The following is an 18,468-nucleotide window of genomic DNA, read 5'->3' on the forward strand; positions in this document are numbered from 1 at the left end:
CATTGCTCAGAAAACTTCATATCTGACTGCACAATTACTCCCAGGTCTTTTTTATTTTCTACCTCCTTAAGTGTAGTACCACACAGTTGGTACTTTTCTCTCGGGTTACTTCTACCCATATGCAGTACTTTGCATTTGTCAATGTTAAAATTCAGTTGACATTTCTCCAACTTATCTAGATCCAGTTGGAATAGCATACTGTCTTTAACCCTGCCAACCTTTTTATAATCTGCAAACATGGACATTAAACCCGATATCTACCTTCATCAATATCCACTAAGAGCAGTGTCCATTGATTACCACTCTCTGTCGTCTCCCACTCAACCATCCCTTTATCCATTGTAGCAACTTAGCTTTAATGCCATGCCTTTCCAATTTGTACAGTAGTCTTCCATATGCAACAGTGTCAAAAGCTTTCCTGAAATCCAAGTATATGATATGGGTTGAGCACGCTGAATTCTGATGGGATCCTTCCACTTGTTCAGATTACGAACCTAAGGGGGCATTAATTCAAATTAAGAAAAGACAGATGCAGAATAGATGTTCGGAAATTTGCCCTTAGCAAGCGGGTGGTTAATTGCTGGAACAAACTTTCATCTGTCGTTGTGGAAGTTGATAGGTTAAATAAATTTAAGGAGGAACTGGACAGGCATTTGGAGGGAATGGTGTGATTTTTTTTTTTTTTGGCTGATGCTGCATAAGCTCATACACTTGCTTTCTTGCATCACATGCCACCACCACTAATACTATATCAAAATTATTTTTTGCATCCAGTTCCTTTGTAACCACATCATACTATCCAGTCAAATTTTTCAGACAAGACTTACCATTAACACACCCATGCTGTGTCTGAATTGTTGCTGCAGTCTTGTCTAGATGATCGTGCAATGCATCTTTAACCAGTGACTCCATTATTTCACCAGGAACAGAAATTAAGCTAACTGGTCTGTAATTACTCGTGTCGCCCTTTGATCTCCTTTTTTGAATTGGGGATACGTTTTTACATCTCAGTCCGTGGGGACCTCCCCTGATTTCAAGGATGCGTTCATAATTATGGCTAAGGATTTGCTTAGTTCCTTTGCCACCTCCTTTAATATAACTAGATAGATCCAATCCATCCCAGGTGCCTTTCTTATGTTTAACTTTAACAATTTTTCCTTCACTTTTCTCTCAGTTATTACAAAATCATTAAGCACCCAGCTACAATTTGAAAACCTTCTGGCATTTTCCTTCCTTAATAACTCCTCATGCGTTAATGTAGATTCAAAATACTCATTCAGTTTGTTTGCTATATGAGCAGGATCATTAACAATCGAACCATCAATATCAAGTGGACCAATCTGATTCATCCCCGCCCTTTTAGAGTTTATATAAGTAAAAAAATCCTTGCTGTTTTCCTTAGCATCCTTTGCCAAAGATTTCTCGTAATCTACCTTTGCTTGCCTAATCTCCCTTGTGACTTGATTACAGACTAGCTTATATCTGCCATAGGCTTCTGTGTCGCCTGATAATTTATATGCATCCCATGCATTTTCCTTCTCTGCCATGAGTCTCATTAGTTCATTTAACAACCATTTAGGTCTAGGTCTTGAACAGTATTTCTTAGTTGGTATGAAAAGCCTAGTATCCTCCAAGATTAAGTCCCTGAGGGCTTCCCACTTAGAATTCATTGTTCGTAACATCATCTGTTGATCCCATTGTACAGAATTTAAAACCAGTCTGAGACCACTGTAGTCACCTTTACGGAAGCAAAAACCCTTTCCTTTACCCCTGATAGCAATTATATCTTTATGTAACTCCCACATCAGTACACTGTGATCACTGCCACCTAGTGGTTCCTTTATCTGTAAATTCTTAAAACACGAATGATCAGTGCTGATAACCAGATCAAAAGTACCTGCCCACCCACCGACGATAGGCCAGCATGCCTTGAAACAGTGCCGTCTGGGTGGTGTGGTTCCGACTGAGAATTAGTAACAATAGTCTTCTGCACTGGTGAAGTTTACTTATTCGAGGTAATGCAATACATGGTTACTCGTTGTGAAGGATGTCACAATATGAGATACAATTAAATTGATGCCTTTTGCACTATGATTGTAATTCACTATTTTGAGCAAAGAATGGTGTATTTTCACTGAAGTTCTATAGTGAATTTCATGCTCATAACTTATTATGCCTTGTGCATTTATATTTTTATTTAATATTCATCATCATCATCAGCCATTTTCAATCCACTGCAGGATGAAGGCCTCTCCAGCAACTTTCCAGTTCCTTCTGTTTTGTGCAATGGCAATCCATTAACTACCCACAAACTCATGAATTTCATCTATCCATCTCCACTGTTGTCTTCCAGGTTTTCTTCTAGCTCCTCTTGGGTACCATTTTGTTCATTTCTTAGTCCATCTGTCATCATGTCTTCGAGCTATGTGTGTCTTGCCCAAGACCAATTTAGTTCTTTAGTTTTGATAAGAATGTCCTTTACTTGAGTTTGCTGCCTAATCCATGTGTTTCTCTTATCTAACAGTCTGATTCCCAATATAATTCATTCCATTCTTCGCTCTGTAGTTCTCAGCTTCTCTTCCATTCTTTTGGTGAGTGCCCAAGTTTTACTTCCACAAGTCATGGTGGGGAGTATACATTTGTTCATTATTTTACGTTTCAGACAAACTGGGATATTGCTCATCAGTATGTGATTATATTTCCTGAATGCAATCCATCCAAAATTTATTCTTCTCTTGACTTTCAGCCATTTATCATTATTACAGCTAATAACTTGTCCCAGATAAGTATATGACTCCACCTTTTCAATTACTGCTCCTTCAATCATTATTCCCCTTTCTGTGGCATACTTGTTCATCATTACTTTTGTTTTAGCCATATTCATCTTTAGTCCAAAATCCTTACTAACTGTGCATAACTGATTAAGATTTTCCTCTAATTCTTTGGGGTCGTGGCTTATGACCACAATATCATCTGCAAATCGTAAATGGTTTAGGTACTCTCCATTCACATTGACTCCTTTCTGTGACCAGTCTAATCTTCTGAAAGCTTCCTCAAGGGCAGCAGTAAACAATTTCGGAGATTGTGTCTCCTTGTCGAACTCCTTTTTCAATTTTAAATATGCTACTGTCTTTGTCTAGTCTAATAAAGGAAATAGCCTTCTCATATATTTTCTTAAAAATCATAATATATGGAGTATCTATGCCCGAAAAATGAATATAAAACACCATTATGCCAGGCAAAATGGTGTTTTATATTCATTTGCTTTCTCCCTATAGCTGTGATATTACATGAAGGTTATCCATAGTTGATAATCCTGTCCTAAAGCCAGCTTGTCCTTTCAGTTGATTCTCATCAAGTATTCTTTCTAATCTGTTAGTAGTTCCCCTTGTGAACAACTTGTAGATGTGGGATAACAAGCTAATTGGTCTATAATTTCCAGTTTCTGATTTATCTCCTTTCTTATGCAGCAAAACTATGATTGCATTATTCCATTAGGCGTCACACCTTTTCTAATGCAGTTTGTGAAGAGCCTTACCAGGTTTTGTGTTGTGTCTCTTCCTCCCAATTTTAACAACGCTACAGTAACTTCATCTTCTCCCCAGGGCTTTCTGATTCTTCATTTTCTTCAACGCATGTTCTACCTCATCAGGAAGGATATTAGGTATGTTGTATGTGTTACTAATTTGCGATCTATCTTCCTCACTGCTGGCATCATTCCCTTGCTCCTTGTATAATTCTCTATAGTAGTCTTCTGCTATTTGAATTATGCCTTCTCTGCTATTTATAAGTATACCATCACTATTCTTCCGTTTCAGTATCATTTGTCTTTCTGTATTACTGCTCATGGCTGCTAATTTTAATCCTTTGTTTTCCCTTAATGCTTGTTCTACTTTTCTTGTGTTAAATTTTCTTATGTCCTCTCTGAGTTTCTTTCTAATGGCTTTGCATAACTCAGTGTACTCAATTTTCTCCCTGTCAGTGTTTTTCTTGCTCTTCATTTGTCATCTTCGATTCATCATGACAAGTGTTTCTTGATTAATTTTTTCTTCTTTGATTTCTTTTTACGTATAGGTTTCTTGGGCTTTATCACTTTCAGAATGTTGTAATATTCCTCGTCGATATCTTGGTCCTGAGCGGTCTGCTGAAGCTCAAACTTGTTCTTAAGTTCCAGTACATACTGCTTTTTCTCCTCTTCTGTTAACTCAAAGACCTTTGTATTATTTACTCGAGTCAGTTTTTTCCTTTCCTTTCCTACATCTATATCAAGTGTACATCTTAACCATTCTGTGATCACTTCCAACATTTACCTTATTCAGGACGGTAACATCATTCACGATATATCTTCTGTTAGTAAGGATGAAGTTGATTTCATTAGTTGTTAATTCATTTGGACTCTTCCGTGTCCACTTTCTGTTCACCCTTTTCTTGAAAAAAGTGTTCATTACTGACAGTCCTTGAGATTCTGCAAATTCCACAAGTCTTTCACCACCTCTTTCATTTCTTTCACCAATTCCAAAATTTCCTATAGTTTCCCTTTCTGCGCTGTTTAGTCTTTTTCCAACCTTAGCATTGAAATTATTTAATATTACATTACAATAATTTAATATTATATTATAGAAACTTGAAGAAGTACTTAGGATTAGGGCTAAAACTGATAAAAATAGTGTTAGAATTCATGCAATCTAACTGATTAAAATTATATAAAGATTTTAATGCAGATAAATGAACTTTTCTCATTTGAGAAAAAATTTTCTACAAGTCAGTGAATAATTCTGTTTGTGGAAAGACTATGGAAAATGTAAAAAAACGAGTTGAGGTTAGATTATGCTGTGATGGAAATAAAGTTTAAAAATTAATAGCTAAACCTAACTTTAAGAAACAAGATATATTTTATTAAACATTGTGCAGTTCATATGAAAAAAAAAAAAAAAAAAAAAAAAACATGAATAACTTTAGATAAATCTATTTATGTTTGAATGTGTATTTTATCTTTTTCTTTATCTATGTTAATGTGGATATTCTAGAAAATAATAAATATTAACCCCAGAGGCTCACATCTCGTGAGTATGAGCTTAACACTAGATATATCATCATTCTTTTCTTTCTTGGTGATTTCCTTTTGACTCTCTCTCTCTCTCTCTCTCTCTCTCACTCAGGGTAACTCAATTTTTTTTTTTGGCTGGTGCAGGATAAGTCTCAGGCTTCCTTACACCATATAGCTAATAATAATAATAATAATAATAACGTACCTAGGGTAATTAAAATAATTGTAAAAATGAAAGATGAATGTAGTGGAAAAATTATGAATGAATTAATAGGTTTAAGATCAAATATATATAAAATTGATGATAAAGTGGATATGGAATTAAAAAATGTGTAATTAAAAAAAGAATAACATTTGATGACTATAAAGAGTGTTTATTTGAGGAAAAAGAACAAAACAGCGAAGACTAGGAATCTAATAAGAAACAAAAACCATGAAATTTATTCAGTAGAAGCAAACAAAAAAGCTCTAAGCCCTTTTGATGATAAAAGATGTATCTTATTTGATAAAATTCATAAATGCAGAAGCATAGTTAGTTTTTTGGCGCTTTTGGCAAATTTGTGGCTACATGCCTTTTTTTTTTCGATAATTAGCAAAATCATAATTAACTTGTGAAGGTAGTCACAATATGAGATAAAATTAAATTGATGCCTTTTACACTATGATTGTAGTTCACTATTATAAGCAAAGAAAGTTGTACAGCTAGAGTTTTTCTGTAACTGTCCTAAAGAAATGTAGTCTATGTTTTGTCTTGAGCAGGTAAGCCACTACGATTCGAATCCCTTCTTATTCCTTGTATCTGAGGAGACTTATAAATTTTCTTTCGTTTCAACATCTTTCTGATTATTCAAAGTGTGCATGTTTTGTAATAATTTCAATGTACAAAATGTAGCACAGTCTCTGTAATACGTCTTTTAAAACAACATTTTTTTATATTCTTGTGCCTTCTGGTAACCTTATCTACCTGCCTTAGCGCATTTGGTGAAATTGTGCAATTGGTAGCACAGTTTTTATTGCCTGACATTTTCCCGAAACTTTTTGGACAATTCATTGTCATCTCTATAATATATTACTGAAACGGGCAGAATATTAAAAAGTACACTAAAAACTCACCTTTCACTATAAAAGCTAGGTCAAACTTTCATTTTCTTGCAGATGCCCCTACTAGCATTAGCATTAGTAGAGGCATTTGATGCAAGAAAGCAAGCTTATGCAGCATCAGCCAAAAAAAAAAAAAAAAAAAAACCCCACTTCCACTTCACCCCTCTGTTCATTCAAAATACCTGTCCAGCTGAGCCTTAAACTTATTTAGGCTATCAACCTCCACTACAAGGGATGGAAGTCTGTTCCACCAACCAACCACCCGCTGGCTAAAGGCAAATTTCCGCACGTCTACCCTACATCTGTCTTTGCTCAATTTGAATTTATGCCCTCTCAGGTGATTATTCTGAGCAAGAGGAAGAATCCCATCAGCATTGAGCATGCTCAAACCATTCAAGGCTTTATACACCTCTATCAGATCACCTCGCTGGTGCCTAGTCTCCAGACACTGTAATTTGCAAAACTTAAGCCTTTCTTCGTAAGAGCACCCCTTTGTTCCATTCACTAATCTTGTTGCCCTTCTCTGTACTCTTTCCAGCAGCTCTACATCCTTCTTGAAATGAGGCCTCCAGACCTGTATACAGTACTCTAGGTGTGGCCTGACCATTGCCTTATACAAGGGAATAATCACCTCCCTATCCCTGCTGGAAAAATTCCTGTATATCATTGACAATACTCCATGAGCTACTTTTGCAACCCGTCTGCACTGCTCAGAGAACTTCATATCTGCCTGCACAACCACCCCAAGTCCCTTTCATTCTCTACCACTGTCAGTGTAGTACCACAGAGTTGATACGTTGCTCTGGGGTTGCTGTTTCCCATGTGTAGTACTTTACATTTGTCAATGTTAAACTTCATTTGCCACCTCTCAGCCCATCTGCTCAACCTTTCCAGATCCTGTTGCAGCAGCATAGTGTCAGTAGTGTCCTTGACAACCCTGCCAACCTTTGTATCGTCTGCAAACTTGGACATTAAGCTTGATATACCATCATCAATATCATTTATAAATACAGAAAACAATAATGGACCCAACACTGAGCCCTGAGGGACTCCACTAATAACATTAGTCCACGATGAGCAGTGTCCATTGATTACCACTCTCTGTCTTCTCCCCCTCAGCCACCCCTTTATCCACAGCAGCAATTTGCCTCCAATGTCACACTGCTCCAATTTGTGTAGCAATCTTCCATGTGCAACAGTATCAAAAGCCTTTCTAAGATCCAAGTATATAATATCAAAGCTATTCCCTGCATCCAGTTCTTTTGTGACTGCATCATAATATCCAATCAAATTGGTCAGGCAAGACTTCCCCTTAACAAAACCATGCTGTGTCCGAGCTATAACTGAAGTCTTGTCTAAATGATCCTGCAGTGCTTCTTTAACCAGTGCCTCCATTAATTTTCCTGGAACAGAAGTTAAGCTCACAGGTCTATAATTACTTCTGTCAGCCTTTGATCCTCCTTTGTGAATTGGGGTCACATTTGCACATTTCCAGTCTATGGGTACCTCCCCTGAGTCCAAGGAAGCTCTCATAATTATGGCTAAGGGTTTGCTTACTTCCTTTGCTGCCTCCTTTAATATAACTGGATAGATCCCATCCACCCCAGGTGCCTTTCTTGTGTTTATCTTCAACAGTTTCTCCTCCACTTTACTCCCAGTTATTTCAAGATTCTGTAGCTTACTGCTAGAGTTGAATACACCTCTGGCATTCTCCTCGCTGAATAACTCCTCATGTGTGAATGTCGATGCAAAATATTCATTTAGCTTGTTAGCTACCTGAGCAGGATCATCAACAGTTGACCCATCAATATCAAGTGGCCCAATCTGATTCATCCCCTTCCTTCTAGAGTTTACATAAGTAAAGAACTCTTTGCTGTTTTTCTTTGCATCCATTGCCAAGGATTTCTCGTAATCTGCCTTCGCCTGCCTAACCTCCTTTGTAACTCGGTTGCATATCAACTTGTATCTATCATAGGCTTCTGTGTCATGTGTTAATTTGTAAGTATCCCATGCATTTTTCTTCTCTGCCATATGCCTCATTAGTTCATCTGACATCCATTTTGGCCTAAACCTTGAACAATATTTCTTAGGTGGTATGTAAAGCCTAGTAGTTTCCAAGATAAGTTCTTTGAATGCTTCCCATTTCGAATTTGCTGTTGGTAACATCATCAGTTGGTCCCACTGTATAGAATTTAAATACTGTCTCAGTTCATCGTAGTCGCCTTTACGGAAGCAATAACCCTTCCCTTTACCCCTAATGGTAGTTACCTCTTTGAGTAAATCCCACTTCAGCACACTGTGATCACTGCCACCTAGTGGTTCATTTATCTGCAGATTCTTAATGCATGAAGAATCACTGCTGATAATCAAATCAAGAGTATTACTCCCTCTAGTTGCCTCCCGAACATGCTGATGTAGAAAACAATCATCTAATAAATCCACAAAAGCCTTGCTAGTGTGTGAGTGACCAGCCCCCAAATTCCAGTCAATGTCTGGGAAATTAAAGTCTCCCATTATAAGACTCTCTGATTTACTGGCCCACTCTATTTCCCTGTACAGTTTCTTATTATACTCATCAGAGTCATTAGGCCTATAGCACACTCCTACTCTCAATTTTGATCTCCCAATGCTTATGTCACACCAAACTGACTCAACACTGCACTGTCCAGCGATGTCGACTGGCTTCTCTTCCTTGGTTTTTATGTGTTTCTTAACTAATAGCATAACCCCTCCCCCCTTCCTATCCTGTCTATCCTTTCTGTAGACGTACTCCCCAAATTCCAGTTCTGCATCCCTTATATCTGTGTGACACCACGTCTCTGATATCCCAACAATATCTGCCTTTGATGTTTTGAGCAATACCTCAAATTCATCAAATTTATTTACTAAACTCCTAGCATTGGTGTACATGCAGGTATACCTGCACCTGTTTCTATTCTTGCACCTGTTTCTACTGAACAGTATCTCTTCAGTATCCAGCAAATATCAGCCCTGATGTTGACATTTCAACTCCCCTGGGACCTCATCTCCATGTGTTTTATGTCTTGTTTAAATCTCTCACCCTATTCTTCACTTACACTTCCAAATTTGGAAGTGTGAAAATGTACCATGACAATCATGTTGCAGCCCAACTTCTTGAAGTTCATCAACATTTTCAACTATAGTCTGGTAGCCCGGATCTTTATTGTTCTCTAAAAAAATTCTCAACCACAGACCTTGAAACTAATGCATACCTGAATTTCTCTTTTAAATTTCATTCCCTCATTAGTATGCAAAGTCAAAGTTTTCTCTAGCTGTTTTAAAGGAATGTAGTGTGTGTTTTGTTGTAAGCAAGTAAGCCAGTACCCGTCGAATCCTTTGTCATTTCTTATATTTGAGGAAAGTTGTAAATTTTGTTTGATTTCATCATTTCAGACCAATCCTGAATACATTTGCAGAAACACGAAAAGGCGTTTATCTTCTTCTCTGCAATGTACGTTCAACACAACCAATCATAGTAGCATGGCAGTGGACATGTGTTCCCGAATGTGACATAATTCTAAGTCCTTAGAATATTACTCTCACTTTAAAAAACAAAAAGCAAATAAACTTGAAGTTAATAACGATAAAATGATGACTTCTGAATGTATTAAATGTAATGCATGGCAATGAGTGTATGAGCTCGTGTGTGCAAGGTCGGGGACATATAGTGAGCGAGCAGTGCAATGGAATCCTAACGATTAGTTCTTTCTTTTAAGGTAAGCAATTTCATGATTGGTAGCAGAGGTTTATTATTATTTTTTTTTTTTTTCAGAACAAAGAAGAATTGTGCAAATTGTTAATCCGAAAAAAAAATGCCTTATCAACTTAGACAACTGTTTGTTTAACAGTTATCATCTTCCTTTGGCTCCATCTATGTAGTGAATGTTGAACTATTCTCATTTGTACTGCAAAACTGGCCCATTCCTTAAAATAAAGCTATTCAGAATTTTTAAATTTTAACAATTTGTGCACGCCTGTGATGAAATAGCTTCAGTTTGAGACCACTTCCAGCCCGATCGGTTAAGCTTATCGTTCACACTGACTGTCGAAAGAAAGTGCCTTCACATTCACTTTCCAAGGAATCACAAGTGATGCACAATAGTTTTTTGTAATAAGTTCAGTCATCTTAAGTGATTCCCAAGTTCCTTGCCAGCTTAACATTTTTAAAAAATTGCACTTCTGACCTACTTTTTTAATCTTTTGTGGACTTATCAATAAGAAAATATTTTTTTAGAAAAGTTAATGAACCTGTGTAAAAGTTTCCTAGTTTTTGCACATAGCTACATCAAATATTTGAAATTGCATGCAATGTTAGGAGTAAATAAAACAGATTTCAAAATGTGAAGAAAAGTGTATTTTATTTCAGAAGTACAGAAAAAAAAAAATGACTAATTTTTATTTTTATTTTCGAAACATTTCATACAGTATGGCTTCTCACACGATTTACATTCAGTATGAACTTACTTAGCAGCCAATTTGGAATTTTTTCCAGCAATTTTTGCTTCTTCTTAACATCCGTGACACCTTTTCCTGCGAATTTTACCATGGAAGAGCCCTGGATTTTCCAACAGAAAATGCTGAGATGAGGATTGACCAGCATATATACTAGAGGTTGGTTCCTTAGTGATTGCTTCTCTCACTTCTACAAGAGACATTTTGTCTTGATGAGATTCATTGAAAATTAGGAACGTGTTCACAATTGCTGTCCCGAAAATTAACTCTATTGCAATATTTTTATACCATATCAGTGATTTTCTCATTGGTGACTGGTAACTTGAAAGTTGGTCTGATACATTGATCCCCTTTTTCACCTTATTGTATTCAGTTATCATTTCTGGTTTTACTTGTTCATTTCTTCTTCCACACTTCTTCATTTTATCACCAAAACATGTTGACAACATCAAAACATCTCTCTTACCATGCCACTTAGTGATCACAATATATTATCTTTTTGCATTGTTATTTTTTCACCCATGCATAATATCTTCTGGATTATTTTCTTAGGAACGCCCAATCTATTACTATGAAATGTACCACACAAATCTGTATTATTTGATTTCGGGTAATTCGCAAGAGGTATGCTAACATAATAATTATCTGCAACTAGAAGTCGACCTTCATTTATTAGTCTGTCTAATAGCTTTATAACCACACATCCAGGTTTATCGATTCTGGCAGGGTTTGCAGGGTTTGACCATGAAAACATCGAAAGACCAAACATAACCATCTTTTGTATACAACGTATACTTTCAATCCATATTTGTTACTTTTTGAAGGGTTATATTGCCTGAATAGAAGCCGACCTCTGAGCAGTATCATAGATTCGTCGATAACAACAACATCCCCGGGAAAGTATAAATTACGTAAATTTGTAATTACTAGATCAATCAGAGGTTGAATTTTATACAATCAATTAGAATGTTCTGCTGCGTTATCTGCAAAATGCCAGCATCTTAGTAGGCTAGTAAAACAATTGTAAATTCCAAAATTATGTATCAATGGATGATTGTACATAGGGTCTGTTTTCCAATAATACTCCCACCTTGGATATGAAACAATACCTTAGAATAAAATGAATCCCTAACACAGCCCATGTCACACCAAACAGACTCCACATTGCACTGTCCACCCACGTCAACTGGATGCACCTCCTTAGATTTTATGTGTTTCTTAACTAAGAGCATAACCCCTCCTCCCTTCCTACCCCATCTATCCTTTCTGTACACACTGTACTCCCAAATTCCATTTTTGCACTGCTTATATCTGTGTGACACCATGTCTCTGATAACCCAACAGCATCTGCCTTTGTTGTCTTGATCAGCACTTCAAATTCATCAAATTTATTTACTATACTTCTAGCATTTGTGTACATGCAGGTATACCTGCACCTGTTCTTACTCTTAGTTACCCTAACACAGCCCATGTATTTACTTGTTCTATGATGGCTACCAGCAGTTCTTGAAATCCCCACAACTTGTTTTCTAGGCTGCTGCTGATTACAGTAGAAGCAGTGCAAGGATAACTTTCGCCTCTGCCTTCAGCTACTGTTAATCTTTTATTCTGTGAATTTCCCCCAAGTTAGCAGTTTTACGACCCGCCTAACTCTGCCTCGATAGCATTAGGAAATATTCTTGCACCCTTTCTATTTAAGTATATTCCATCCCTGTAGAAGCAGTCACTCCTGTTAGCAAGCACAGACCACGCCAAAAAAAAATTCTACCATGGGAGCCTTCTTTCACAATCTCTCCAGGGTCGGATTGATTGACAAGGCTCTCACCATTTTGATCACCCTAATTAAGGTCTAGGTGTAGCTCCTGGAATAACTATGTTTATGTGGGTATGCACTTTGCAACAATAATATCCAGTACACTGCCAAAAACAATTCACAGCTTAACAGCAACTGTTGCACTGTCATATAAGCTGCAATAAAGTATTAGGATGAAGCTAGGAGCTCCCTGCTTCATTTAAAATTGGATCCTTTCACAATAGTTGCTTTCACTTAAATAGGAAATTGAAGTACAAAAAAAAAAAAAAAAGCACATGTTTATTAAAATCAGTTAAGTTTTTTCCTCTTCCTTTAAAGTTGAATAATCTGTATTTTATTCTTTCATGTAATTAATACTTATTTAAAGATTAATCCGAATTGCCTAGTGTGAAACTAATCGCAGCCTAATCCTTGTGTTAAATACATTTAGATGGCGTTGTTTGACTGGTTTTGGAATATTTATTTGTCTTAAAATGCCCCCTCCTGTTTTTTTTAGAATAGATGAAGTAATTGAAGCAAGCGATGGTATAATGGTAGCTCGAGGTGATTTAGGTATTGAAATTCCTGCAGAAAAGGTATTTCTTGCCCAAAAGATGATGATTGCAAAGTGCAATATTCTCGGGAAACCAGTCATCTGTGCTACACAGGTAGGTTTTTTTGTTCCTTTCTTTTCAGGTTATTTTAATATTAGATTACTACCATTTGTAAAATTTACAATTGAAAACTTTTATTCATCTTAATCTACCAGCTGCTAGTGGAATAGTGCATGCCTCTAATCTCAAGATATAATCATATCATTGCATTTAAAAAAAAAATAATCACTATTTTAACTGCATCCTATGGTCAATTACTAGAAAAACAATAGGTTTTTTTTTTTATTATGATAATAATAAATGAACCATGAACTTAGAAGAACCTATAATATACGTATTTATATTTATAAGTATTACTAAGTATATATATGTATTTATAAATATTAATACTTATACTTAATTATAGAGACCACAGGGGCTCACATCTGGTGAGTATGGGCTTGGCACACCCAGGGTCCTGAGATCGATATCATCATTCTTCCCTTTCTTGGTGATTTCCTTCTAGTTCTCTCTCTCTCTTCCCCCCCCCCCCCCCCCCCCGAGGTAATTCAGAATTTTTTTTTGGCTGGTGCAGCATTAAGCCTCAGATTTCCTTACACCATATTGCTAATAATAATAATAAAAGGGATGTAGCAGAAACAGAACACCTGTGAGATAGACTGGAGAGAAAATTCATAAGAGACAGGTCATTAATTAACCCGACTGCCTTCTTTTGAATAGGGTTCAGAAGCTTTAGACAGAGTTTGTGGATATCACCCAAGTTTTCGGAAACATATTTCATGGTATGGTAAATTTGAGATATGGACAGTAGCTGTTTAGAAGAAAAGTAAGGAGAACTGAAAAGAAAACCGTGTGTGTGTGTGTGTGTGTTTTCTTTATACAGAGGAAGAAATATTTGTGATGTATCAGAAGTAATCCTCGACATATGTGATCTAGTTTGGATATATTTAAAAAGAAGAAGAGATTACCTCAATCTTTTGCATAGAATGCTTCTAGTCAGTGCTCTCCAAATATAAATGAATAAGATAACGAATAAAATAATTTAACGAATTCTTTCACTCACAAGCCATGAATTATCCGACACACAATGAAATCAAAAGCTGGGGGGCCCCAACCCGACCCCGAAACACATCAAACCAACCCAATGAAGCTATGGTGTGAGAAGACATTGTGTCAGAATAATTAAAAACGGAAAATGGATTACGGAAATAAATAATTAAAATCACGACTATGAAATTTGGATGAGCACAGTTATTGTACTTTCCTTCCTCCGGTCTGGAAATCTGAATGTTATCAATGATGAGCATGGGAGACTCCTTTTTGCAAGACAAAAGACAGGACTAAATTTTAGAGGGATTGAAGGTGACCAGTGGTGAGCTATAATGGGCTCACAGGAGCCCATTGTTGAAACAATTATTTATTTTACAAATGAAATCTTAAATTTAATTATTGAGTATCCAGAGCCGGGACTATGGTGGGGCGAGCAGGGCCCCATCCCCAGCATTTTAATGGCACACTCGACCAGTTATGTATTTTAAAATTGCTTCATTTTTGAGTTAATTACAATCAGACCTCTGTTTAATGAACTTCTTCATAGCAAATTTTTTTTGAATTCCCCTTGGTTTTTACAGAAACATTTAAAATAATTTCCGTACAACGATGGATTACGAGAGAACTTTGTACGTAGTGTTCTCACCTCTGGCCTTTAGGCAATTACAAAGCACAAATTAAGGGTGAGAAGGATTACCGTTCCACGTTACTGGTGTCCATAAAACCAATGGAGCCACATTCCGAGAAGTCGCACTAGTTAATATGCTTTCCGTATCCAGTCAGAGGATTCAGAATATTCCCGACACGGATAATAGCCTCTGGTCAATTTGTGTTGTGGTTTCCCCTTTACTCTGACAAGAAGCCATATGTTTTTCGGAGAAGTGTGATCCATGCCTTCCAGTAAATTTCTCCTGTTTACTGATATTTTGCACAGTATTCAAAGAACTAATGACAGTAGCGACGTCGAGGGGAGGGTGGGGTGGAATGAGGCAACTTTGAGGTAAACTTTCCGAAGATGAAATGTTGGCAGATTTGGAAACTGCATTGAGGCTTTCACTGTGAAGAAAATGTTCGAAAATACAGGGTGTCTCAAAAATACACCTCATAATTTCAGAAATGAGTCCTCATATGTAGACAATAAAAATATTTTATATCAACATAGTTCCGGAAATGCTTGGTTTCCGAGTTTTGAAGGTCTGTCTATGACACTTAACTGTTCACATCACCTTATAGTAATTGTTCAAAATGTCCACCTTCTGCCTGAATACAGGCCTCACATCGACATCTCATAGACTCGCGAAGATGATGCAAATTCCTGGCATGTTTCATATTGTCCCACAACCTGCCACAATTCAATTGCGGAGAGTTTCCACATCAGCTACCGGAGTCGAATACACCAATGACTTTAAATGGCCCCACAAGAAATCTAGCGGGTTTAAATCAGTGAGCGTGGAGGCCAGGCAGTTGGTCCACCTCTACCTATCCACTGACCAGGAAACCTTTGATTCAGGTAATTGCAGACTAGGTGGCTGAAATGTGTGGGAGCGCCATCGTGCATGAAGTGTGCTTGTTGACGAATTATCAGTGGTGTGTCGTCCAAGAAATCAGGCATGTTGTTTTCCAGAAAGTTTCTGTACGCCTGCCCTGTGAGTTTGCTTGGAAGTACATGGGCCCCAAATAACCTATAACCAAAAACACCCACCCAGATGTTGAGGCTGAACCGCTGTTGATGATGTGATGGAAGAATTGCATGTGGGTTTTCCTCAGCCCATACATGCTGATTGCGAAAGTTTTGGATTCCATCTCGTGTGAACTGTGCTTCATCTGTGAATATCACTAAGGCAGGAAAGTGGGGAGTTGTACCACACTGCTGCAAGAACCACTGGCAGAACATTACTCGCACAGGGTAATCTGCTGGTGACAAGGCCTGTACCTGTTGCAGATGGTACGGGTACAGTTGGTGTTCTTGCAACACTCTCCAAATAGGCAAACGTTGAACAGCCAGTTGCATTTCTATTCTGTGTGTGCTGATTCCAGGAGTGGCATGCACAACATCCAAAATCTCCTCCTCTACTTCAGGAGTCGTAGATCTTGGTCATCTTCTGTCGGCAGCACGAGGTGTAAAGGCCCCATGTTCACAAAGGCGGCGATGGATACCTTCAAACGTTTTCCTGTCTGGACATCTTCGTTCTGGGAACCTTTCGTGTACAAACGACAAGCCTCCAGAGCATTGTCATCCGCCAAACCATGCATAAAGGTGTATATCTGCTTACTCCTGATTTGAGTACATGGTCGGAATGCAAAACCACCAGATTCTATCAGTACCTTGTGATGAAGGAAATCACTTGCGGGAGATAAGACATTCCAGTTAATAACTCGGAAACCAAGCATTTCCGGAACTATGTTGATATAAAATATTTTTATTGTCTACGTATGAGGAACTCATTCCTGAAGTTATGCTGTGTATTTTTGAGACACACTGTATAATGGCATACAGGCGATAATTAAAAAAAAAAAAAAAAAAAAAAACTATATCACCAATCTCCAAAAAAACAGTGCAAATTAAGGATTATTGCTAAAGTATGGAATTTGGTATTGGTATAAAGTATGGTATTGGGCAGCTTGTAGCTTGCGGACGGCAATATGAGAAAACAGAAGGAAATATTTATTTTTTAATGCTAAAATAATGACAGTATACAATTATTTCACAAACAGTTATATCAAAATCACAAATTAAAATTTACAAAAAACCATACAAATTATAATCAAACGTTTAATTATTATAATAATCTTAATAATAATACTTATAGGCTAAATCCATTATTTGGGGATTTATTGTATGGTCAAATTTTGTGATTCAGGAAAGGCAATTATTGTGAAGGTGTTTTCTTTCTGATTGATTTTTGGCGTTGAGGGGGGTCATAGCTGAGGTAGGGTGTTTTTCCCCCCATCCAGTTTTAAAAAAGGTTAACAAGTTTGCGATTTAAAAAAATTGTCAAGTGGGGTGGAAAACACCCTAGGCATATCGACGTAGAAGGACAGTGAGCAGGAAAAGTAGTGAGTGGCACCTGTCAATCACTGATCTGGAGTTTTACCTACTTAATTAATCTTATTATAATAATAACAAGAAAATGGAACATTTTTACTGGGGATATTTTTTCTGGGATTTGTTCAGGCCACGATTGGTAGCTTGAAGATTGAGGTTGGAGAGATTATCCCACTATGTGCAAACATTTTGAATCAGGAAGTTAAATGTTCTGGATTCTTAAACCAACTTGTCAATCTGGAATTTTTTAATGATTTAGGACTAATGATCGACATCCTGCAGGAGCTCTCTTACCTTTCAGAAGCCTTACAAAGTTGCGGCATCACTATAGTAAAAGCAGAAAAATTAATTATTCTAACTATCAATGCTATTACTAATTTGAAAAATTCTGAAGGAAATTATGAAGCTAAAATTTAAAGCATATTGACATTGAAAGAATTTGAAGGAATCGAAAGTAAGAACACATTTCAAAAATTACCAATTTTCAAAACTACCAAAAATTCAAAAATCGTGACACCTTATTAAGGATAATTTATTAATGCAACAGAGTAATTTTAAATTAAATAAAGAAAATAATGATACTATTGATGATGAGGAATTGAATGAAATTTTAAATATGCTACCCGGAATCATGGAATATGAAGGAACTTTTTCGTCTACCTGGCAAGATGGTGAAAAATGAATAAGAAATTCAAGTTTTCTGCTAAAATATGAAATGAAAATGAATGATTTTAGAGAATTTGTGGAGACAGTTTATCTGTAAAATCGAGTGAAATTCCCTCTTCAATTAAGAAAGCCAGAAATATCTTTGAAGCCATTGCGATTAGCAGTGGTGAAGCTGAGCAAGCTTTCAGCTCTGTATACATCAGCATAATGAATTGTGACAATTGAACACTTTGCAGATTATGAAGACCAGGTGGGTAAAGTGCCTGCCTGGAAACCCACAGGTCGCGGATTCGAATCCTGCCAAGGGCTTTGATCAGAGTAAAATGCAAAAACTTTGCGAGGTGTATTATGGCCACAGAAGCCAATGCGGCAACAACTAACAACAACAACAAAAAACATCTAAATGTAAAACCATTGCTTCAATTTGATCTGGATCATTACATCAAATCATTGCTCAGCTATTGAGCAAAGCAGAAGATTGACAACAAATATTAACAAAGAATTTAATTCTATATGGCAATTTTTAGAATAAATTTTTCTTGAATATTTGTATAATAATTTTTTTCATGTAATCTGTGATTTTTGTGTGCCTTTTCTAGAAGAGTTTGTGACTAAGGTAAAGAAAGCCAACACAAGAATGACGAGAAACATCGGATAACTTATGTGGAAAATTAGTTTC

General features: G+C 36.8%; 1 protein-coding gene across 1 annotated transcript in view; it reads left to right on the forward strand.

The window, feature by feature from the left end:
* The window catches only part of LOC150088271 (pyruvate kinase PKM-like), a 552,820-nt gene that overhangs the window by 385,432 nt on the left and 148,920 nt on the right, over positions 1-18,468 (forward strand). The window contains exon 8 of the mRNA XM_090369430.1: positions 12,931-13,081. Within this exon, the coding sequence (XP_090225556.1) occupies positions 12,931-13,081 (151 nt within the window). The remainder of the gene's footprint in view (positions 1-12,930; positions 13,082-18,468) is intronic.

The sequence above is a fragment of the Mastigoproctus giganteus genome, chromosome 3 (genome assembly GCF_048544385.1).
Source record: "Mastigoproctus giganteus isolate SK-2022 chromosome 3, ASM4854438v1, whole genome shotgun sequence".
In the NCBI taxonomy this organism is placed as follows: Eukaryota; Metazoa; Arthropoda; class Arachnida; order Uropygi; family Thelyphonidae; genus Mastigoproctus; species Mastigoproctus giganteus.